Source organism: Chaetomium strumarium (genome assembly GCF_033439665.1).
Source record: "Chaetomium strumarium strain CBS 333.67 chromosome Unknown B0T15scaffold_3, whole genome shotgun sequence".
Taxonomy (NCBI): Eukaryota; Fungi; Ascomycota; class Sordariomycetes; order Sordariales; family Chaetomiaceae; genus Chaetomium; species Chaetomium strumarium.
The window spans coordinates 2,534,648-2,556,568 of record NW_026944431.1 but is presented as its reverse complement, the minus strand read 5'-3'; the positions used below and the strand labels follow the sequence as shown (position 1 = coordinate 2,556,568).

Sequence of the window (21,921 nt, the reverse complement as noted above, 5' to 3'; positions counted from 1 at the left end):
CTACGGTACTATAAAGCAATGCAACAGTCACGACAGACATACTTTACCTCGGTATAGACTTCTTCCTGTTAGTATATATTATCTCTACATCACTACAGACACTCGCTGCGTCAGTACAGACAATCGTTCCATCGCACTTCCTTTTTCCCATCATCCCAGATTTCGCCAAGGTCAGTCCTTACAGAGCACCCTAGGCTTCAAGCGAAGTTCGAGACAAACTCGGGGAAATATCTAACCTCTTCATTCGTGGTCCGCCATCGGAGAGAGCGCATATATATACTGTACACAGTGGGAGCTTTTCCTGACAGACTCTGCCTAACATGGTTGGCCCAGGTGCCGCCATGCTCCCCCAATCTATATCCGAGGGCGATTTGGTGATCCTGGCCGCATGCCCAACACACAAGGCTGCACGCTAAGGACCCGTCGAGGAAGACCCTCCTCTTCTGTTGCGAATACCTCGGCAGAAACCGCAGCGCGTACCCCAAGCCCAAGATGGTAAGCAGCGCAGAGCTGGCATAGCGTAGCCCCATCTTGGTGAACTGGGTGGCCTGCGGGTTGGTCGGGTCCTTTTCGAGCTGGTGGGAGGACATGGCGGTACCGAGGGATGCAAACCCGGATGCGGCTATGAGGCCGGTCTTGAAGCCTCCAACTCATTCCGTCATCCCGACGTTGCATGAACAACGCGCATATGCTGTCTTGGAATCTTGGTGAACTTCCGACGGGCCCCTAATAAATGCTCATTTGCATCGGAGTCACAGCTCGGGGGCCCTGATGTCAACTTGACCCAACCGGCCAACCTACCCGTGTACTGTACAATACATGTTAAGACTAAGTCACCCAGAAGATGAACCATTACCATACTGAGAGCTTGTGCTTGAGACCGACGGTGTGAATAAGATGCGAGATTGGGAGGATACGTGCCGTCAAAAGTCACTCACACAAGGGAGCACACCGAGGGAAAGACTAGTACTAGGATTATGATCTGATTAGATGCGAATCCATCGCGAGAATTACCACCCAACTCCAAAGAATAATGGCCTAGTAAGTGTCTTGTCTGCAATGCACCGCATAGCGTAACACAGAAAAAATCCCGAAAATCATCGTAACTGCACTGTAAACCAGCGGGCCCCCCTCCCCACGACTCCTTCTCTACATGTTCCCCAATGCCTGGGCGGCCCCCTAAATTGCCGACGCATGCGCAGCAATATCAACATCCTCAAGGGGCCCGCCATCCAGCGCGCAAGCGCACCCATACTCCCTCCGGAACTCATCCACCTCCATCCCCTCCAGAATCTGCAGCGCCTTCTTCGCAGCCGCCACCTTGCCGTACCGACTGCTCGCCGACACGGCGTGGGCAAGCGTTCGCCCATGCACCCGGACAGCGCACACGACTTGCGGCGCGCTGATGATGCCCATCATCACGTCCCCGTCCTCCCCGACGGCCGGCAGCTCCTTGACCAGCAGCCGCCACTCGCCGCACCGCAGGCGCTGCTGCATAACAGCCGCGAGGAAGGTGACGGGGTGCTTGTTGGCAAAGGTATCGTAGAGCCGCATGTCCTCGAAGAAGGGGCGGATGTGCGCGGTGAAGAACTGCCGGACCTGGCCAAAGTCGTACTCGCTGTCGACAAACACGGCGCCGACATAGGCCTCGACCACGTCCGGCAGGCACTTGGGCGGGCGCGAGCAGTGCACCCAAAAGTCGCGCGCGAAGTCGTCCTCGGTTCCGCCCTGCCGCACCGCGTCCTCCTTGGCGCTCTGGAGCGCCTCCTCGATCTCGGCGACGTACTCGGTGATCTCCTTCTGGATCGACGGGGAGCAGTAGTTAATAGCCTTGTGAAAGCCCAGCTGGACGGCAACGCAGCCGAGGAACTGGTTGGACACCATGGCCATCTTGTGCTCCGTCAGCCACTGCGGGTCGGCGCCGGGGAAGCCGTAGAACAGGAATTCGACGCAGGCCATGTCGAGAAGCGCGTCACCCAGGAACTCGAGGCGTTGATATGACGGCAGCTTTTCGTAGACAGTGGGATATGTCGGGTGCTGGAAGGCCACGCGGAGAAGCCGCGGGTGTTTGAAAGAGTAGCCCATGCGCGCGTGGAAACGGGAGGCCATGTCAAGCTGCGCCGAGTTGGACGGGCATGTCTGCCATGCGGGCTTGACGTAGGCAGCGTAGTAGTCCTTATACGACGTCATGGCATGGTTCTTGTCCCTGACCATGATCGTGACAGCTTGGACGGCCAGATCGAAGCTGTTCTTGTCCTGCTCCTGCGCAGTCAGGTAGGCCGCGCCGATGAGCGCCTCGCAGACGTCGGCAATGGTCTTGTCGGCAAGGACGTGCTGGCGATGACTAGTATCATTGCGCTTGCCCCTTTTGAGCGTTAGGCCCTCGGGGTACCAGCTCCGCCGGTCAAAGGCCATGGAGCGGATGTACTCTTCTAGCTTGATCTCGAGCGCGTTGTTGAAGAGGTTGCGGTTGCAAATCAGCAGCATGCGCTCGACGTGGTACTCGAACTCGGCCTTGTCCGGGATGAGTGTGAAAATGGAGATCGTGGTCGCCATCTTGAGGAAGCAGTCGCCGAGAAACTCGAGTCGCTCGTAGTTGTTGCCCATGCCCCCCTGAAAGTTGATCTGCTCGACGTCATGCTCGTCCGTGTTGTCGCTATCTTTGGTGAAGGCCTCAAGCGCGAGGTCCGGGCGGATGTTCAGACTCAGCTTTCTGCAGGCATCGACCGCAACGAGGTTCGAATCGATACGGTGAATGATGGCGGGGAAGTTGTAGGCCATGGCTACCACGTCCGTCGACAGCTACCCTTGTGTCAGCTTTGCGTTCTCACAGATCCTTGCGGCAGCCAACTTAACAGGTGAAATTCTCAGCGGCTCCAGCACGAGGAAGCACTGCTTCGGCTCCAGGTCTCGCTCCTTGATGTTGTCATCCAAGAGGTTGCGGCGGATGGGGAGTAGTTCTGCCTCGACAACCGGCTGATCTGCCCGGAGATGTATCGAGGCCCGTGACTTCGACCACGCGCTAAGACTGTAATCCAGAATGTCGTGCGCTTCGCATACTGTAACCCAGGCCCGGTGACCCGGGGCGACGACACCGTCAGGTACGGGATCCGTCGCCTTCATCTCGGGACGGCGTCCACGAAGGAAGAACTTCCGGGACCCGTCGTACGGATCGGTAACATATTTGTCTCTGAAAAAGTCATCTGGCTCGCTGAAGGTGTAGGTGATGCGCTCGTTCTCAAAGACGGATCTCACCGCCGCCCAGTCCACAAGCTGACTCGGGTCAGGAACTGACGTGAAGTCGAAGGCATGGCCTTTGACTGTCGGGGCAAGGAAGTAGGGCAGTTGAGCCGCGGTGGCTTCGTATTGTTTGCTGAAAACATCCCTGAAGATCGTCAATGTGTACGCCGTCAGTGCCTGGATGGGACACGTCTCGTCGGAACGAATGCACCCAGGGACGAGGATGCAGTTCACCATGGACGAGCGGTCTGGTCCGAAGAAAAGCGGGAACGCAGCAACTTGCGGAAGCGGTTGACGGGTTAGTAGCAAGACTGGCGAGGAGCGGTGACTAAGTGCGGCCGGGTTCGCCAATGTCAGAGCCACGACGTAGAGTTCCGTGGGCTCGCCCACCGTCGACCATATCTCGGGTTTAATCCTCATGTGGTACTGGCCCTTCTTCTTGGAGCTCACGGCGAGCCGGGCGTTGCGCATCGCGGGCAGCTGCTTGGTGAAGATGGGCCGCAGATGCTGATCCAGGTACTTGCCCTTGATCAGCTGGAGGCACATCTCAAAGGCAGCCGAGCATTTGGCGACTGCCTTGCTCAGGTGCACTCGTCCGGTTGCACTCCTGATCGGAGACGATTCCGGCAGCATCACCTCGCATTGGAAGCCTCCGGGAACAGAAACGACAAGGTACTCGGGAGTCGGGTTGACGACCTCTAGCGGGTGCGGCAGCGAGGCCACAAAGGCGGCCAAGCATATCAGGCTCTGCTTGTAGTTGAGCTTTGCCCCGGTCTCGGGGACTGTGTACTGCCGTTGATCCTTCTCCTTGCGTAGGAAGTAGTCCATGTTGAAGTGGTTCCCCGTCAGCTTTCTGTCCTCCGGGACGGCCTCGCAGAACCGCCGCAGGATTTCTTCGCTCTGTATGTTCTCATACAGCTTCCTGTAGTGGTCCACATTGCCCTTTTCAGCCAGGTGGATGTACACTGAACTTTCCTGGCGCGCTCTCCCACGGGACTGGATGTACTGGATCAGGGTGTGATTGAGGTCGTATCTGATGACGACGTTGCAGTCTGGGATGTCGAGGCCCTCCTCGGCAACAGATGTGGCGAAGAGGCAGTTCAGCTCACCCTTCTTGAACTTGATGATGGTGAGCACCTGCTCACGGTAGGTGACCTTGGAGTGGTCCCAGCTCGCCTCCGGGCGGCCTCCTCCGACCTGTACCTTGTCAGTGGTTGTCTCTTCCGAGCCAGTGTTCTTTCACGACGTACCAGTACACCGGGCTCAAGACCCGGGATCTTCATCTCTGGCTGTTGCAGCAGGTCGGCTAGGAGCGTGGCGACGTTCCTCTGCCTCACAAACACGATGCATCGCCGGTTGTGGTCGACGCTGTTGAATTGATCTCGTAGGATCCTGTAAAGTTGGATGACTTTGGAAGACAGCATATCCCGGCGAAGACTTGGTCGGGCGAAGTTATGCTTCTTCACCAACTCATGCGCTTGGCGCACCTTATCGATGTGCTCATCCATGGCCTGGTGGTACGCAGACTCACGAAGGAGTTCCCTCTCAGCCCTGGCCTCCAGCTTTATTACGTCGTCTGATCGAAAGAAAAGCTCCCAGTAACGGTCAGCGCACCAGGGGCCAAGCTCCGCAGCCGCAGTGTCAGTGAAGGCGAACGGCTTTTTGAATACTGGATAGCCACCAACAAGCTCCTTCAGAGCCTGGTTGAGCTCTGTCTCCCAGTCTGGGCACCTCCTCTCATACTGGACCAGCAACTCGCGCTTCAGCTTCCCTGTGTTCTGATACATGGCGGCCGTGTCAGCAACGGTGGCGATCTGGCTGTGAAGGAGGCCTTCAAGCTCCGCCGTAGCAATCTTCGGGTTGATCTGGGCATCGACGGGCGAGGCTGTCATGCCGAAGATGCGGGGCCTCTTTTTTTCGTCCTTGACCTCGACGTAGAAATCCTTGATGATACGGGCATAGGGATGGTTCTTCTTGGTGTGGTGAGCCTCGTCGAAGACCAGCAGATTGATCTGGTCCATCCGGATGTAGGAGTGGTGGAGACATTGGTAGAGGATCTCAGCCGTGCAGACGATGGCCATGTTGTTGGCAAAGATGTCGTCCCAGAACTGTTTGGAGGAGACTTCTTCCACCATATCACCGCAGAACTTCTCCACGGGGTAGTCCAGGTTACAGGCCAGCACTGCATGTTGCTGGAACACGAGGGCCACCTTGTCAACGAGGAAGAAGGCGACGCGCTTGGGAAGTCCTTTGGACCGGTCCTCCAACTCGTTCTGGATCGTCCATCGGAGGAGAAGGGCAGCGATTAGCGTCTTGCCGGAACCTGCAGCAGAAAGGTTAGTCGAGTCTTAACCATGAACAATAGGACATTGAAAAATCTCGCCAGTATCGAGAACCGCAATCGTGTTTTGTGTCTTGGCTCGCTCATAGAGTTCGAGTTGATAGTCGCGGGGGTTTGCGATGATGCGTTTGTTCTCAAAATCCCTGACCCAAGACTGGAACGGCCTGTCGTCCTCAATGACGAATTTGTTCAAGCCCGTTGAGAGGTTCTTCTGGTTTTCCTCAATCCACAAGTCGAATGCGGCGTTGTCTGCCCGCCGCCTCTCGGAGATCTTGCGCCGCTTGGACGGGGGGTTGACAAGCAGTTTCTTGGGTTCATATTCCTCCTCTTCTTTATCGGTTTCGTCAGCATCGGTCGACTCATCCTTGATTGGAGCCGGCTGGTCGAGGTCAATCACGTCGCCGCCGATGTCCATCAAGTCACCGTCGAGAAGTGAGTTCTGATACGGTGAGTGAACCATAGAAGGCCCTTCCATTTCCATTTCCGCGTCCATCATTGCGGTTGCCGGGGTTGTGTTGTGATGGTGTGATTCGAGTGTGTGAAAGTAGAATGGCGCAGGAAAGAAAAGCCTGGTAAGCCTTAGTGAAGTTGAAGAGGCTGAGAATCACCTGGATGAGTTTGAGAATTTTGATTCAGAATACTACTAGCATGGGAATGCAAACGAATGCAGCCATGTTTGGGTGAGGAAGGAGCTGTGGGGTGGTGCGCAGATTGTAGCGGAAGTCAAGCCAACCTAAGGTACCTTACCTAACGTGGGATCTGTTTCTCTGTTGTTTGGGTTGAGCAATGGAGCTTGCTCAGAATACCGCAGGTGTATTTGTGTCAGTTGGAAATGAAGAGATCAGCAAAGTTGGGAGGTGACTTTACGCGCATGCCCTGTTGCTGTTTAGTTGCAAGAGATTCACATTGAGCGTTTCAGAGCTTTGGGTCATGCTGCGGATTGGCGGAGAATGCAAAGAGTTCGAGTAAAGAACCTCGAGGGGTGAGTGAGGAAAAGGGAGAACATCCGAACCTGAGCAGAGTCTCGGGCTGCTTGATGCAATTCTGTACCCCGTCACTCGGGCACCGGACTCAGTGGCTATGGGGATGGTCTTTTGTTCTTCCAGAATCTGTAAGAGCTTTGATGAAGGCCAAATCATGGACTCAACCTCTCCAGCGACCATTTGCCAGCTCCATCTTCCCCATCCACACGATCATACACAAATCGATCATGCAACCGGTTCTGCCGACCTTGCCAGAACTCTATACGCTCCGGCACGATTCTGAGGCCGCCCCAGAAGTCAGGTACTGGGATCTGCTCGGCGCCTTCGAACATGGCCTCGGTTTCCTTCACCCAGCGATCTAACGTCGCCCGGCCGTCGTCACCGTCGATACTCGTGTCAGGCCGCAACACGGCGCTCTGCCGACTCGACCACGCCCCAATCCTGCTTCCGCGAACACGGGTGTCGAAGTACGCCTGGCTCTCAGCAGCCGGAATCCTTGAGGCCTTCCCTTCGACCCTGACCTGCCGCTCCAACGATTCCCACCAGAAGACCAGCGACGCCCACGGGTTGCCCGTGCTCGATCCGTCCTCGGTGCCAAACAAGTCCCTCGCTTTGCCGCTGGTGCCAAAGTTGCTGTAGATGACGAACCCCTTGGCGTCTAGCTCCTTCATGTACACCACGCGTGCCGAGACACGGCCAGACGGTAACTGCGCCGTGGACAGTGTGCAAGTCTCCGGATGCGAGACCCCGGAACCCGGCTCGGACGCTTCATTGAACCAGGCGTGGAACTGGGCAATGGGATCCTCTGGGTTTAGGTCGCTTCGTTTCAGGCCACCACGATGCTCCGTTTTGAGAAATTGTCCTGCATCTACGTGGCTGGGACCGGTAGGAATCTCGAGATGCCTAGATGTGCCCGCGGGGGCGACTTGGTGCGGTGAGCAAGGTTGAGTGATAATCACCGGGAGCTGTTTGGCGCTCAACCGTGAACTTACAAATCAGCTTAGCGCCGTCTTGGGTTGGGTGAAGCGACATTCTTCTTGGGCTCAAGAATCTGGTTCTTCGGGCGAGTGCAGGAACCAAAAACAAGCGGCGGAGGCTGGTGTTCATGGAAACCTGGGAAGGACGAGCAGCATCGTATGAGATGAACTTATGATCGCCAGAGACTCAGTCATTGGACGACCAATGAGTCGAACAATTTCGCCTGTCGGGAGCCCCACTCAACATCATGGCGGGCCAATTGGCTTACACGGTCATCCACGGTTTGGTGACACCGGCAGCCAGACATCACCGGCCATGTTTCTGTCAAGTTAGGGCTGTGAGAGCTCTGGCATCCTGCTTCGGTCAACATTGTGGAGAGGAGACTGAATGAATAAGAACAGTAGCGTCGGGGGTGATATGCAGCGGGGGTGGTACTACACTATAGGAATTGCTCTACAAACCCCGCTATACTCTAAGTGACTAAGGTACGATTAGATAAGATCGGCATGAGGGGCAGCCGTGGTAACTCAGCCCGAGTTTGAAAACAGATGCTATCGATGGAAAGGAGAAGAATTGTGGTTCCGCATTACAGACTATCCTAGTAATTGCGACTTCCCCCCGGCTAGAACAATTCATCGAAGCATAGAGCTATGGACGACGAACCCCGCTCCCTCAGGGCCCTATTCGCCGATGCGGAATCAAAGCGCGTTACCCTGGAGCAAACCCCGTTCAACCCCAACTCTTCAGAGTACACTGACACCGTTTCCTCGGCGGTGAAACTGTACCAAGACTGCCTTGGCCTGATCAGCGCGCTTTCCGTCTTTAGTCCAAATGAATCCCTCGAGGACATAGCAACCGCGGACCTGCCATTTCTCCTCGCAAACTTCCACCTCGCCGAACTTACCCAAAAGCTGCCCTCCTCGTCGCCGCAGGAGCGCAAGCGCATACTATCAGCAGCCCGCGACGCCTATGAGCGCTACCTTCACCTACTCGACAGCTATGGTCTGCTACCAGCCAAGTACAAGAAGCTCCTCGAGCAGTACACCGACTCGCCCACCACCTTCAGCATGACCTCGACCTCAGACCCGGCCGCGCGGCGCGATGCCAAGATCGCAAACTTCCGAGCCGAAAAGGAGCTCCGCTCAAGACTCGAATTCCTGCGCGGCAGGCCAGAGTACGGAGCCGAAGGCGAGAGCGGGGACGAGGACGCCGTGCGGGAAGTGCACCTCGCGCACGCCGAGTACAGCACGCACATGGCCTTCCAGGCGCTCGAGGCCCTGAACCGGGAGTGGGAGATCTTGGCGCTCGCACCACCACCCGAGCCGCCCTCACGAGGGGGTCCCAATCCACAAGAGCTAGAAGACGCGCGCCGGCGACAGCGGCCCACGGCTGGCGGGTTAGGTGACAACAACGACTACAGCGACCGGCTCGACCAGCCGCTGCGCGCTGCCACCAACCTGCCCGGCGGGCCGCTGTTGTCCAAGCAAGGGAAGCCGCTGCAGCCGTTCACCTTAGTGAACACCAGGCAGGAGCTGGCCAAGGGGGTGTTCCGGCCGGGCCACAACCTGCCGACCATGACGATCGACGAGTATCTGGAGGAGGAGAGGCGGCGGGGTGGCATCATTGAGGGTGGCGGCGAGGCGAGCTGGCACAGACCCGAGCCGGACGAGGATGATATTGAGAAGGCGGACGCCGAGACGATGAAGGCGAGGGAGTGGGATGAGTTTGTCGAGGCGAATCCCAGGGGCAGCGGGAATACGCTGAATAGGGGGTAGGGGTGGGTGCACACGAAGTATGAAGCACCGCCTTCCCGTCCTTGTACATACATACAGATTACACCACCAGACGACGCTGCGTAATACAACAAACTGTATTGGTGATCTTATCGCTCTAGCGATTCATTGCTTTGGTCATGCTACATAGCCCTACCCATACATTGCATTCCAGTACATGCCTAAGATTCGCGTGTCTCTATCCGCCTCATGCCTTTTTGCTGACGCTCCTGAGGCCCCGAAACAAGACAAGAAACGACACAAAAAGGAACATGGAAGGACTTGGCATGTGAAAGGAGAGGACGAAAGAAGATAGGGGAAAGCACCGACCAAACCTTGACATGTTGCGCCGCCCAGAACGCCATCATCCAGGTGCTCCCTCTGGCCTCTTCTCTTTTCTTGCCATCCGCACTTAGTCGCTAAAGGTTTGCGAACAACAGTGGCGCAACCGATCAACCCTCAAGAGACAAAACCCCTTACTGCGCCTCCTGAGCATCAACTTCCTCAAACCCATCCAGCGTCGAGCTCCCGTCCGAGCGCCAATCCATCTCCTCATCTGACTCCAGGTCTAGGTCCACCCCGTGACCGTCCCTATCTTGGCTTGTTGTAGCAGCAGCAGCAGCCCCATGATCCGCCTCTACCCCATTCACATACTGCTCGATCGCCTGCCCCTGCGGCTGATGCGCCGCGGGCTGCGCATACCGCGCGTCGGCGTACATGCCATCCTCGTCCGTGGCAAGCGATCCGGAGGGCGTGGCAACGCTGCGGCTATTGCTGCTCCGCTGGACGGCGATGCTCCTACCTACGGTAGCACTCTGGGCGTCGTCCCCGTCGTCGTGTGCTGACTCCAGCGCAAGCGCCGCCGCCGCCGCCGCCATACCAAAGTCCGACCGGGGCGCATTATTCGTCGAGACATCGTGCTCCAGGATGGTACCGTAATCCGCCTCGGAGGAGTCGGAGACAGCAGCATCGTCCGTCTGCGCGCCTGCTACCGTGTATCCAGTGTGGTAACCCGGCCCGGGCTCGCTCGGCCCCATCTCGGCTTCCGGGATGGCGTCCTGGAAGACGCCGCCGGATCCGTCGTCCAGTCCGTCGGCCCAGATGGGCAGGTAGTTCAGCTCGGACTCGTCGAGGCAGAGGAGGAGGTGGTCGGAGAGGAAGAAGGGGATGCCGCTCTCGTTGTCGCGGTCGCGGTACAGGAAGCCACGGCAGAGCGCCTGGAGCGAGGAATGCAGCTCGTTGTAGAACTTGTCCAGGTTGAACCCGAGATTTGGTTCGTCGGGGAGACTCCATACTCGGTCGGTCCTTTGGTGGAAGGGGTGGGAATCGTCTGTGGCCGGGTAGTAGTTGTTGTGATCGGCGGAGTTCTGGAAGGATGCAGACTCGGGCATGAGGTTCGTGAGCTTGAGCTTTACGTTGAAGTTTCGCGCGTAGGTCCTCAGCTGGTGACCGGCGCAGATCCTGTTCACAAAACTAGAGTGAGGCTCGGCGCGCATGAGGTGGTCCCAGAAGAAGGGGGTGAGCACCTTCTGGGCCGGGTTGAGACGTCGGTAGAGGTCCTCGATCGGAGTACACTCAGCATCGGAGATGTAGTGCTTCCTCTGGACAGCAACGAGACGGGAAGACTCGCCCGATAAGTTCTCCATGTTGAGGGCCTGCTCGATCCAGCCACGGAAGGCGACGAGCAAAGCCGAGGTGAGGTTCGTGTGGGCGTCCAGAAGGGCGCTGGGCCCAGAGGAGCGGATGATGCTGCCGTAATATTCCAGCTTATCCCACTCCGGGATGGGGCGTGGGAGGCGGCGGAAGACGTCGTCAGACTGTTGGAGTATCTTAAGCTGTCCAGCCATGCGCTCGGCGAATGCGCGACTTGCATACTCAACCGGGTCGGAAGGGTAGTCGCCGTAGTCGTCCCGGCGCCGTTGGGTCCAAGTCAGCTCTGGACGGCGAGGCCAGGGATCTGAGGAAGCATAGTCCACGGCGAGCTCGTTGACGAGAATCCTGAAGGCAGCGATGAGGACGCTTGGGATCTTCAGGGCGTATGCCAGTTGGAATGCCTTCTCCGGACAGATCTCGACAAATTTCGTGTTGGGCGGCGCAATGAGCCACTGCGTAACTGGATCGCGCTGGGTAGTGTTAGTGGGCTATTTTTTCTTCTCCTTTTTTCTCTTTTTTTTTTCTTTTTCTCTTTTCGTTTTCTTTAGATTCTAGGTACATACACAGTAGCTGAGAGGGCTTGGGACGACTTACAACCACCTGCGGCACCTCGAGGGATATGGCAACTTGGGCGACCGTCCATATACGCACAGCCGAATTCAGGACAAGTGTGTCGCCGTTGATAGCCTTGAGAACTCTGACAATGGCAACACGATGCCGGACTGGGCAGTAATCCTCGACTTTGCGCCAGGGAGGTATGTGGCTGTCGTCGACGATGCCGTGTAGCTCAGGCTTTGTCTGCCACTCCGAGACATCAATGTAGCCTGGAATGAAAATGACCGGTCAGCGGACCTATACCACTAGTATGTATGGAGAAGTCCCAGTCCAGATCGATTCTTACATGAACCACGCTTGCAGACATCGTCGTGGCCGAGGACCAACATCGCACCCACTGGCTTATCAGCCAAGGGGCGTCCCGCGCCTAGGATCCAGCCGGCCTCAACAGTCAAGTCAGGCTCGTACTGCCCCGCCAGAAACCAGATCTTCACCAAGCTGGGCAGCCAGAGCGCTGCCGTGAGGCCGGCCAGTTCGGGGCCTTCCGAGGGGGGCGTGAAATCGAGGACATAGTCGACTCCGGCGGGCAGGTGCTGCTCGAAGCCGAGTCGCCTACGGAAGCGTGCCTGGGCCCTGGGGCTGAACATGCCCTCGATTTTCTTCGAGCCTAACTTTATGAGCTTGTCGTAGCTCATGCGGATTTGGACGTCCTGCCACAAACCCCCGTCGCACGCGCGAGCGGAATCGCTGGCCTTAGGAAAGGTCACAACCGCCAATACCGAGCCGTGGTGGTCACCGACGATCGGGTTCCTCCTCAGAGACGCCAATTCCGCAAAGTGGGTGTGCATGGCCAGTGAAGTTATGGCGTCCGGGGCCAGCGGCGTACCTGATGCATCCGGTGTGAACGAGACACTCATGGTGATGATTGCGGGTGCCGTATCCGGGAACAAGAAGTTCCAAACTCAGAAGCTATGCCAAAGGACCCGCTTCGCGATGCTGAGAACAGATTGCGAAGGCGGGGGCGCAAGGCGAGGAGGGCCTGGCGGAGACCGGGGCAGCTAGGGACCTGCCCTAAGACGGAAGTACTAGTAGTCACCGTCCGGAACGGCACGCGGCCGAGGAGCAAGGCAGAACCGGAGCCTTGCTAGACCCACCAACCGCGGAGCAGTGTGTTCGGCGCTGGGTTGGCACGCAGAGTGACGGGAGTAATAAGCCTGCATGAAATAATGCCCGGTGCCGGTAAGTGAAGTGAGATAAGGTGAAACAAGAGCAAACGATCCGGGCTTGTCGAGGCCACGCTTTTTGCACGCAAACAATCGACGGCAACACTTTTGTTCTGTCAAGTCACAAACTGCCCAAGACGGGTTGATGAGTCTTTCATTATTGCCCGCCATAAGGCTGCGCCACGGAGCTGCCTGGAGTGCTTGGTCAGATGGTTGGTAATGTCTTGGATTTGATGGACAAGGCAAGGCAGTTGGCGATCCAATCAACAACCTCGTCAGTTCGGCAGGTTGGCTGGATCTGCAGTCACAGTGCTGGGCGGGCCGAGCTACCCGCAATACAAGGCACTCCCGTCCCATAAGCACTACATACAGTATCAGCTTAGGATACCTTAGGGGGCAAAACCAGCAGGATATGTTTAGTAAGGGAGCATACGTGACCATGATTTTTGATTCAGAAAGACCCCATTTGTGCCCTCGACGGGCAGATAGACACGCCCCTATATAAGGTATACTTAGACAATGCCCCAGGGATCGAATCCTATGACGGATTCTCTAGTACGGACGGAACTCAGAAAGTGCATCCCAATGACTGCCCGCGCGGTAGGAGTACCTGTACTTCGTACTGTATTAGAATTTATTAGCTAGAGGAAGTTGCTTGAAGGACCAGTTGAGGATGCACTACCCACCTTAACTAGCACAGAAGCTTGAGATCCATGGTAGGTAGGTATTGGAATAGAGATGATGAGTTAATCAGGGCACCCAGTCAGCCAGTGAATCAAGTTGGACTGGTTGGACGAAAAAACATTTCCATGTGTCGATGTGGATGGAAGATTCAATATCTGTACTTTGCCAAACTTGACACGTTACAGCGCTTGTTGGATGAACCATCAGATTTATCCCGCTGGCAGCCTGGAATTGGGTCTGCGTGCCTGTTGTGGAAGTGTCCATCCATGGATGGATGTGCGACGGCGTCGCTTATTAGGTATTCAGCTGTCGGACCCACCATCTCCAGCTCTCCAGCCCCGCGCTTCAGCGTGTTCTAGGCCGCGACGGGAAGAGCCACATGGGCTATGGCGGAGGCTAGCCCCACAAAGCGCACCCGAGTGGCCAGGCGAAAGACCCGCCCCTGTCCACGATCTCAATGGATTGTGCGACATGGTCGCGTGCCACTTGCTGTTGCCGACCCAGTTATTTGGACAAGCTAGCTCAGCTATGTAGCGGCGGACTCGACGAGCTCGACGATGAGAGGAGCGCCGGCTGACCGTTCTGAACGGCCCCCGCAACTTTCTCCCAGGAAGCGGGCATTTTAAATGACGAGCTAAGGTATGTGTGCTGTGCTATCTGGTCTTACTTACATAGGTGATTAAGTTACAGGTGGTCCTAGCTCCCTTCATCCGAATTCCGTCAACCTACCGTGTGCCTACCTAAGGTACTCACCTCACTGCAAGGTCGTCATTGCCACTGCTGCTCACCGCCATAGTTCACACACGCCAGGTCCCTCAGTTCATAATAAACTCCCCACTGGTCCTCGGCTTTCCAACAACCATTCTTCTCTTCTACATCTAACACCACAAACACCGCTTTCATCTTTTAAGATCTCAAAGCCACTCACGCAATACTTCGGATAGCCATCAGTCACCATGAAATCACATCAGACTCCGACTGCAACACGACAATCCGCCGTCCGGATATTCGCGTACGTGCCCCATCTCATACCGTACTTAGCGTCTCCAGACCTCGGAAGCCTCTCCTGATTCTTCTGCATGCCAACCGCAACAATACCAACCTTCCCTTCCCTGGACAGTACACTGCTAACATGAATCCTCAGCCGCCATCCGAGGCTCACCATCAGCGGTTTTATGCTGCTCGGCATAGCGTACGGCATCCGCCATCGTGCGAGGACGCTGCGCAACAACGAGCAGAAGCAGCTGAATCGGGAGGGGTCACAATATGTCACTGTCGAGCGCAGCGGCGGGGGCGTATAAGGCCATGGCGATTATCTCTGGTCAATTTACACCAAACCCACGGCACCGGCCCGGCCCGCACACGAACCGGGTGACCCTCTTCAGGATCCCTAGGGTCGCCGTATTCTATCCTCTTAAGAGCGGCAGAGGGAAAGCGAAGCATGCATAATCCTAAGCGTTGATACTTGGAGAGAGAAGGAACCACTTCAAGTTGAAAGCGTGCCAAGCCCTGCCCGAGAGATGGAACCTATACCTACCGTTGGTACTTGGAGAGAGGAACGACTTCGAGTTGAAAGCGTGCCAAGCCTGAGAGATGGAACCTAGAACCTATACCTAGGTACCTGTAGTACATGGTAGGCCGGTCCCCAAAGGAGAGTAATGAGATTGTTATGAAGGCTTAGGAATGGGGTTGAAAGTATTCTTTTTTTTGTAGAGGACACTGGTCCTACACTAGGAGTTTTGGTGGAATAACGAATGAGAAGCGGTCTTGACTGAGGACAGCTGTGAGCTTGGCCCATAATTTTGAGTTACTCCCAGAGTGTCCATGGCATAAGGTAGGTACTTTAGATATAGCTTAGTAGACGGAACACAGCCGGATATAACCGCGATCCGTCAGACGCTCATATCGGCTGAGGATGACATCTTACACAGCGGCGACCCGTACGGGAGGTTGAGTGCATGGGCAACCATTTCTTTCATAGCCCTAACAGCAGGGCGGACACAGACGGACTGGTCGCTAGACGAAACTAAAGTAACCTCCTACCAATCCCGCAGATTACCTACCTACCGACCCCTTTCTTTTTGTATACTAGACCGCCACCCCATCATTATCCACACCTATGATCAACAACGAGATAAGCGCAAGGGCATCAAACAACGCCACCCAATGCAACCATGCCCAAAACGCCCATGCGAGGAACGAACACTGAGTCCACCAGGGGGGAGAGTAGTCCAAGGAAAGGAACCAACCGCTCATCATATCGAGCTTCCCCTCATAGAAGTCGTAACCAAATACGACGCCGTCAACTCACCTTCCCCGTCAGGGGATATGGCAGGACTATTTGCACTCATCACACCCTCACCACGGCTTCCAACCCGTTCCCTTTCCTTGCCCTTCGCTACCAGCTTCTTACGCTCCTCATCCCTGGAGCCATCTCCTCCCGTACCGCTGGTTCCGAAAAACCCAGCGTCTGTACTAGTAGTACCCGTACCCTCCCTCGGACTCCTCCACACTCCGCCCCCTTGTCGCCGGTGGGTTTGGCCGTGGCTTTGGCCATGACCATGACTACTTCCGGGTATCACCCTCCTCACGGTAGCAGCAGCAGTGGTGGCAGCTCTCGACCGCCTTGACCCGGCACCACCAACAGTCCTGTCCCTGTCCCTGTCCCTGCCTTGCGCAACAGCCACTTCAATCAGCGCCGGCGGTGCAGGCACCCCGCCCGGAACGGAGCTTTGCTTGCCCGCCCAAGATCTAGAACCGGCAATCCTACCTCCACTACCATCCATCATGTTGCTGCCCCCGCTGACGGCCTCGTCCGAGTTGTGGGCCGTGTTAGGCACCGACTTCCGTAGCGTCCTCATCTCGCGGACCATGTCGCCTAGGCTTTCTTCGAGGGACTTCATCTTGACCAGCATCAGGTTGCTGACGCGGTTGTTGTTGCTGACATCGTCCATGCTGCGGGCGCTGACGGTATCGTCTGCTTCCACCAAAGCGTCGAGGTCGGCTAGGGATCGGCGGCGCGCGAAGGTCGCCTTGCCGCGCGTAGTGTTGTTGGAGGGGATGTCTAGGGTGAGGCCCGCGCGATTGGGCGCCGTGCGCGAGGTGAGGTCGCCCGGTCGAGGGTGGGATGGGAGGTAGAGCGAGCGGCGAGGGGAACGGCGGCCGTTGTCCCGTGTAACGGGCGTTGAAACAGGCGTGTGGCGGTTACTGACGGGGCGCGAGAGGGCTCGGGAGATTGGCCATGCCGAGGCGGAGGAGGAGCTGTACTGCTGCGTGTCCTCTGGCGCGTACAGGATCGTGTTTGTGGACAATGTCCGGGTGTGCAGTGGTAATCGCCTTGATGTCGGCGGACGAGGGGAATCGATGGAGAGCTCGCCGCTTGTGAATCGGCCCGCGACCGGGGTCGTGAAATAGTCTTCCTCTACGGCTTCCTGCCCAGGCATGCCTCCTTCATCCAAGGTGTTGGTGGCGTTGTCCTCCTCATCCTCATCGTTGGTAACCAACTCGTCGTCTCCATCTGCATCACGATCGGTGTTTTCCTTTGCCTCGACGGCGTGGTCTCTTCGTGCGATCCCGTCGTTGTACATGCCGACGTTCAGCGGATAAGGCGCATCAGAGATGAAATCAGCAGCAGGGTCGCTCGCGGCCGATCTGATCTCTGAATAATTCCGCGCGATTCGTGACGGCCTCTCCCGGTTTATGCTCAGCCTCCTGTTCCAATCGCTGCCGATTCTGCTGTCAATCGTCGAGTAGTTGTGGGGCGAGCTGTAGCCGCCTTCTTGATGGTCCATCCAGGTCCGAATCGCAGTCTGCGTTTTCCGCCGCTCGTTCCGCCTTTGGCTCCTCATATCCGGGGCCCGCCGGAAGACCTCTTCCAGAGCGCGGTCCTTCTGGTAGCCCAGCGCCGATTCTTCACGAACCCGGATGCTAGGGTCGAAGAACGCCGACCTGATTGCCGGGTCCGATAAGCGATTCTGACGGCCGCGACGAGGCCTATCGACCAAATCCGTGGCCTCGTACAGGTCAGGCGCCAGAAAGCATCTCTCGTAGACATAGATGCAGAAGAGCACCGGGAAGTGAGTGGCCTTGATCACGGCTCGATTGAGCCAGACATAGTGGTCTTGGGCCAAGCAGTGTCTTAGAGGCATGATCGCCCAAGCGAGGATGTTGCCAGGGGCGATGTAAGAGAATAGCGCGTCGCTCCTCGCCATCGAAATGGTATTAATGGCAAAGGCGAACCTAGCACATGTCAGTCCCGGAGCGGCAATGGAAGCTCGGTCAAACACACTGATACTCCTGATTCGCTCTCGAGGCGATCGATATGAAGGAGTTGGTCAAGAAAGCGATGAGCATCGCTCTGGTCATGGATTAGCGCCGCGTATGGCCAAACATAAGAGGTCTGCCCGGAGTGCTTACAGGATCAAGAAGTGACTAATGACAAGGAATACGCCCATAAGCGTCTTGCCCAACCAGTCGTAGGTTGGCCACCTAGATGGAGCGTTCAATCAGTCGTCATGTCCCGATTCGATACAAAGGTTTCGCTTACATGTCCCAAGCAGAGGACGGGAACCCCATGAGAATCTGGAACAGGTTGAAAGCCATCGAGTATGGATCGTCCGGGTTCTTGAAGAAGACAAAGAACGCAAAGAAGCCGCTACAGCATGCTATGATGAGGGCGGAGATGGCAGCCAGATCTACGGCCACCAGCCGGAGAGCAATCAGCAGCTGGGAGAAGTAGGGATAGCTGTCCAGCACCGTGAATATCCGCGGCACGAGGAGGATGCCGTTGACCGCGAGGACGTCGTATGCGTTTTGATTCCACTTATGGGGGTCCAGCAGGAATACGCCATAAATGCGCATGCAGTAGTAGACAATCAGAAGCAGCAGGATGACCAGGTCGAAGATGTTCCAGAAGCTCATGACATAAAATGAGAAACCCTGCTCGTTGAAGCCAATGATCTCGTCGAGCATGAACCCGGCACTCCAGAACCAGAAGAGAAGCTCGAGTGTCGTGATCTTGCTCGACCTCTGGGCTAGGACCGCCAAGAACAGGCATGTCAGGACGACTAGGGAGCATCTCGAAAGGATTCGTCGGTACCGCGGAACTCTTAGCCGAGACAGCTTGAACACAGAGGCGGTCCGAGGGTCGTAGAGGGCGACCGAAGGGCGACCGGATGAATATTGGGAGCTGACAGGCCCTTCCTTCGCTCCCTGGTCGCCAAGTAACGGGGTACGAATAGTGCTCTGACGGCGTGATACGTTGCTCTTAGCAGCGCTCGAGGCAGAGCCCTTGTGCAGGGCCTCCTGTCTGCTGGGGTAAAGGCAAATGGCTCCGCTCCAGATGGCCAGAAGCTGCTGCATGACTAAAGGGTGAGAGAGAAAATGCTTTGCAGAGGCCCGGATGGCGACTTCCAGAGTCGATGTCCTGGGAACGGCCGAGATGGGGCTGTCTCCTGGCGCAAGAGGTGTCTGTGATCCTGGAATGCCCTGGAGGGGGTAGAAGTCGTAGCAGAGCGCATCGATGAGATCCCGGGTGGCGTACTCCTTGAGCAATTTGATAGCTAACAGCTCGCACACCCTTGCCCTGGTGGCACTTGTGCCGGCACTCCCTGGACAGAGCTGGCCCTCCTTCTCGAACTGCAGGCAGTTGGCCATCAGGGCATACAAGGTGCTAGGCGAGAAGTGCTGTGCGCGGATCTGCTGCTGCATTGGTTTGACTAGGAACTGCGACACCTGGGGAGATCTAAGTTGATCCCACGACAACGTGGTTTCGGTCCTGGTTTGCACAATGATGCGAATCGCATGGGTCATACCATATACCGAAAGCGAGTCTGTGTCACTGCAAGTTAGAAGCAACAACAGGGGCTTCTCAGCCGGAAGAGGCAGGGACATTCGAAATGCACCAACCTAGGTGACTGGCGGAGAATAGAGGCAAGAGGCTGCCAGACCGAGCCAGGCCGTCCTCCTCGTCGGGACGGCTGCCCAGAGGGTAGCGAGTCCTGTCGCCATCGTTGGATTCTTCGTCGTCGTCATCATCATCATCCGCCTCGGTGAAATCCGCTGTGGCATGAAGGTGCCTACGGTATTCGGCAACTGAGGGTCGAGACAAAATGTCTTGTTCGAGGTCTGCATGCTCCTCACCTTGCGAGCGGCTGCCCTTAAAGGCTCGTACGAGGGCAGACAACATCCTCTGGTCGGGCTGAGCGTGCCCCGTCTCCTCAGTAAAGGCGTTTAGACGCCATGGAAATGGTTGAATACTGGGGTCCGGTCGCGTCGATGCTCCGTAAGCGGCCAGTGGCGGAGTTGGACTGTTGGCCAACACGCTCCGTCTTCTTGACCTTTCCCTCGGTAGTAAGCAGCCGACGCCGCAGAAAATACCCAACCGCTTACAGCTGTCCCGTCTGGCAGCAGCAAATTGGTGGTCCAACAGAGTATATCCCAGTCCCCGTCCCTTCCAGTCCAACAATAACCCTCCCGGAGACAGAAAAGGAGAGGGTGAAGCGCGTGGAGCGCGATGTGATACTATGCCCGGAGGTCGGCGAGGGAGCAAGACCGGGCTAATAAGGGCGCGCTGCCTCGTCTGATCACCCAAAGTCGCCCGGGCAGGGGGTGATAAGGAGGAGGGTCAGCTGGGGAAACCCTGCTCGCGCTAAAACATTCCGATAACCAATGTTACCCCTCCCATTCTGTCGACTCGGACTTTTAAAAGTCACGGCGTTGGAAGAGACTGTGAGAGCTACCAGCGTCTCCTTGAGACTCAGCTCCCATTCTATCCTCCCTTATTATCCCATCCTTCAGGCCACACCGCCAGACCTCGGGCTTCCCGCCGTGGTTACTCTGGCGAACAGGGGAGCTTCATGCGGCAGTCGCTGCGTGCAGATGCAGCGGCCAATCGTCGAATCAGGTGGGCACCGCCAAGAAAAGCTGGTAATGCTAACTTCAGTCCACTTCTCCCCAGTCGGGAACGCGGCATGGAGCGCTGCAGCGGGCGACTGCTTTGCGCACATGCCTCACCTGCCGATACCACGCTCGCCTGACCCAGGACCGAGATATGTCGCAATCGCAAGGGCCAACCGAGATCCTCTCGGTGGCCCCATGACCGTAAGTTCGGTGGACGGTGAAACACCAGCAGGGGGCCTTCAGGGTAGGTTGCACCTCCTGCAAGGCAGCTGCACCTCCATGCAGTAGCGTCGCCTATCATACCACGTACCGGCCCTCCTTGCGCCATGCTCATGAGGGTGTCGAATCTGTACGGAAGTACTACTGTCATGTACCTCCATCACATTTCCTCGGGTTCACAATGCTTCGCGTCGCACACCTCAGAAACCGAAAAACGACGAAGAGACCAGGAAACTGATAGCACTGGAGGGTGATCTGGTGCGAGATACGAACAGTCCACTATCCAGGACGGGAAGGGCAAGAAGGTGGAAGAGAAACAGGAAACGATAACAGAGCAAACAAGAATGGCAAAATTGGGCCGTGGTCACTACTATGCAGGTGGAAACAAGATTGATGAGAGTACGGACACCACCAGAAAACTTATGAAGTGATGGTTTGCTCTGTCGCTCAGGAGAAGTCGAATCGAAAGGATCATAGGAGTTGGGAAGAATTGCTCGCACTCTGACCCCCACGTTTGCTCGTAGAGGGGTTTTGGTATAGTAAATTCACCGTCCCGGACCCGGTCTTCCCAAAGCGACGCGATGGCGGGGTAGCCACGGATTAGAGAAACAGGAAATCCGCGCGAGACGATGCAACTTCATGATATGCCATAGCCGAAGAATCGTCGCAATACGGTCGATGTTGGAAGCTGAAGTCGGATGAAAACAGTCAGAATCAGAGAATGGCGGGATATCAGTAGGAACCATAGTGTGAAGCGCAGCGAGGGATGGAAAGGCAAGAAGAGGGCAGTCCGACTTCAGAAAACCTGAAAGGAGCCGCTCGGCATGCCTTGAACTGTAACTGTCCGGTCGCCTTCAGTTGCCATGATGCGAAGCTCATGAGACATGGCATATGTGTTCATAAGCCAATTTCTAAAGACCCTGGATCATTGCCTTGGTGAAGTTGCGGTCGATTTATAGTTTCCCGGATGGCTAATGATGCCGTGGCTAGCCCGGGGCCGAGGAACTCGGGGATCAGGTCTGATTTACTTGGACGGTTCTCCGGTGCTACGCTAGCAGTTCCCTTTATAGTCTGGCACTATCATGCGAGGCTTCCAACAAACAATGTGCAGGTCCGCTGGCTCAATGGCAGAGCGTCTGACTACGATAGTGTAATCAGGAGGTTCCAGGTTCGACCCCTGGGTGGATCGAAGTTGCTCTGAAAGAGGAAGTTTTTTCAGTTGGTTTATTTATTTCCAGCTTGAAACGGCGAGTTCGGGTTCGTTCGACGCAGAAAATTTCCCTTTTTTCAGTGCTGTTTTCTCTTCCCTCTGAAGACAAACAGAGGAATGGGAAAGTTGAGGAGAGAACTGCGAATCCGATACAGGAGGGTGA

At 56.4% G+C, this 21,921-nt stretch overlaps 6 protein-coding genes and 1 non-coding gene across 7 annotated transcripts; 3 read left to right on the top strand and 4 right to left on the bottom strand.

Moving 5' to 3' along the window:
• Nucleotides 1-991: 991 nt before the first annotated feature.
• B0T15DRAFT_529144 (uncharacterized protein) lies at nucleotides 992-6,399 on the bottom strand. The gene is made up of 4 exons (XM_062869086.1): nucleotides 5,624-6,399; nucleotides 4,491-5,563; nucleotides 2,857-4,437; nucleotides 992-2,802 (listed from the first exon to the last, which is right to left on the bottom strand). The coding sequence occupies exons 1-4, from the start codon at nucleotides 6,075-6,077 to the stop codon at nucleotides 1,180-1,182; spliced, it is 4,731 nt and encodes a 1,576-aa protein (XP_062722862.1). The 5' UTR covers nucleotides 6,078-6,399; the 3' UTR covers nucleotides 992-1,179.
• A 3-nt stretch (nucleotides 6,400-6,402) lies between these two features.
• B0T15DRAFT_529142 (uncharacterized protein) lies at nucleotides 6,403-7,953 on the bottom strand. Its single transcript, XM_062869085.1, has 2 exons — nucleotides 7,557-7,953; nucleotides 6,403-7,489 (listed from the first exon to the last, which is right to left on the bottom strand). Exons 1-2 carry the CDS (start codon nucleotides 7,669-7,671, stop codon nucleotides 6,717-6,719), a joined length of 888 nt encoding a protein of 295 aa, XP_062722861.1. The 5' UTR covers nucleotides 7,672-7,953; the 3' UTR covers nucleotides 6,403-6,716.
• B0T15DRAFT_529141 (TAP42-like protein) lies at nucleotides 7,954-9,398 on the top strand. Its single transcript, XM_062869084.1, has one exon. The coding sequence runs from the start codon at nucleotides 8,193-8,195 to the stop codon at nucleotides 9,315-9,317; it is 1,125 nt and encodes a 374-aa protein (XP_062722860.1). The 5' UTR covers nucleotides 7,954-8,192; the 3' UTR covers nucleotides 9,318-9,398.
• A 155-nt stretch (nucleotides 9,399-9,553) lies between these two features.
• On the bottom strand, nucleotides 9,554-12,523 carry B0T15DRAFT_164023 (uncharacterized protein). The gene is made up of 3 exons (XM_062862142.1): nucleotides 11,869-12,523; nucleotides 11,562-11,791; nucleotides 9,554-11,437 (listed from the first exon to the last, which is right to left on the bottom strand). The coding sequence occupies exons 1-3, from the start codon at nucleotides 12,437-12,439 to the stop codon at nucleotides 9,791-9,793; spliced, it is 2,448 nt and encodes an 815-aa protein (XP_062722859.1). The 5' UTR covers nucleotides 12,440-12,523; the 3' UTR covers nucleotides 9,554-9,790.
• A 1,739-nt stretch (nucleotides 12,524-14,262) lies between these two features.
• B0T15DRAFT_163963 (uncharacterized protein) lies at nucleotides 14,263-14,880 on the top strand. The gene is made up of 2 exons (XM_062862140.1): nucleotides 14,263-14,441; nucleotides 14,574-14,880. The coding sequence occupies exons 1-2, from the start codon at nucleotides 14,386-14,388 to the stop codon at nucleotides 14,728-14,730; spliced, it is 213 nt and encodes a 70-aa protein (XP_062722858.1). The 5' UTR covers nucleotides 14,263-14,385; the 3' UTR covers nucleotides 14,731-14,880.
• A 492-nt stretch (nucleotides 14,881-15,372) lies between these two features.
• On the bottom strand, nucleotides 15,373-19,857 carry B0T15DRAFT_163884 (uncharacterized protein). Its single transcript, XM_062862138.1, has 5 exons — nucleotides 19,337-19,857; nucleotides 17,976-19,260; nucleotides 17,846-17,917; nucleotides 17,718-17,786; nucleotides 15,373-17,668 (listed from the first exon to the last, which is right to left on the bottom strand). The coding sequence occupies exons 1-5, from the start codon at nucleotides 19,614-19,616 to the stop codon at nucleotides 15,685-15,687; spliced, it is 3,690 nt and encodes a 1,229-aa protein (XP_062722857.1). The 5' UTR covers nucleotides 19,617-19,857; the 3' UTR covers nucleotides 15,373-15,684.
• A 1,801-nt stretch (nucleotides 19,858-21,658) lies between these two features.
• Nucleotides 21,659-21,737, top strand: B0T15DRAFT_t99. The gene has a single exon. It is a non-coding gene; the product is annotated as a tRNA-Arg (tRNA).
• Nucleotides 21,738-21,921: the final 184 nt, after the last annotated feature.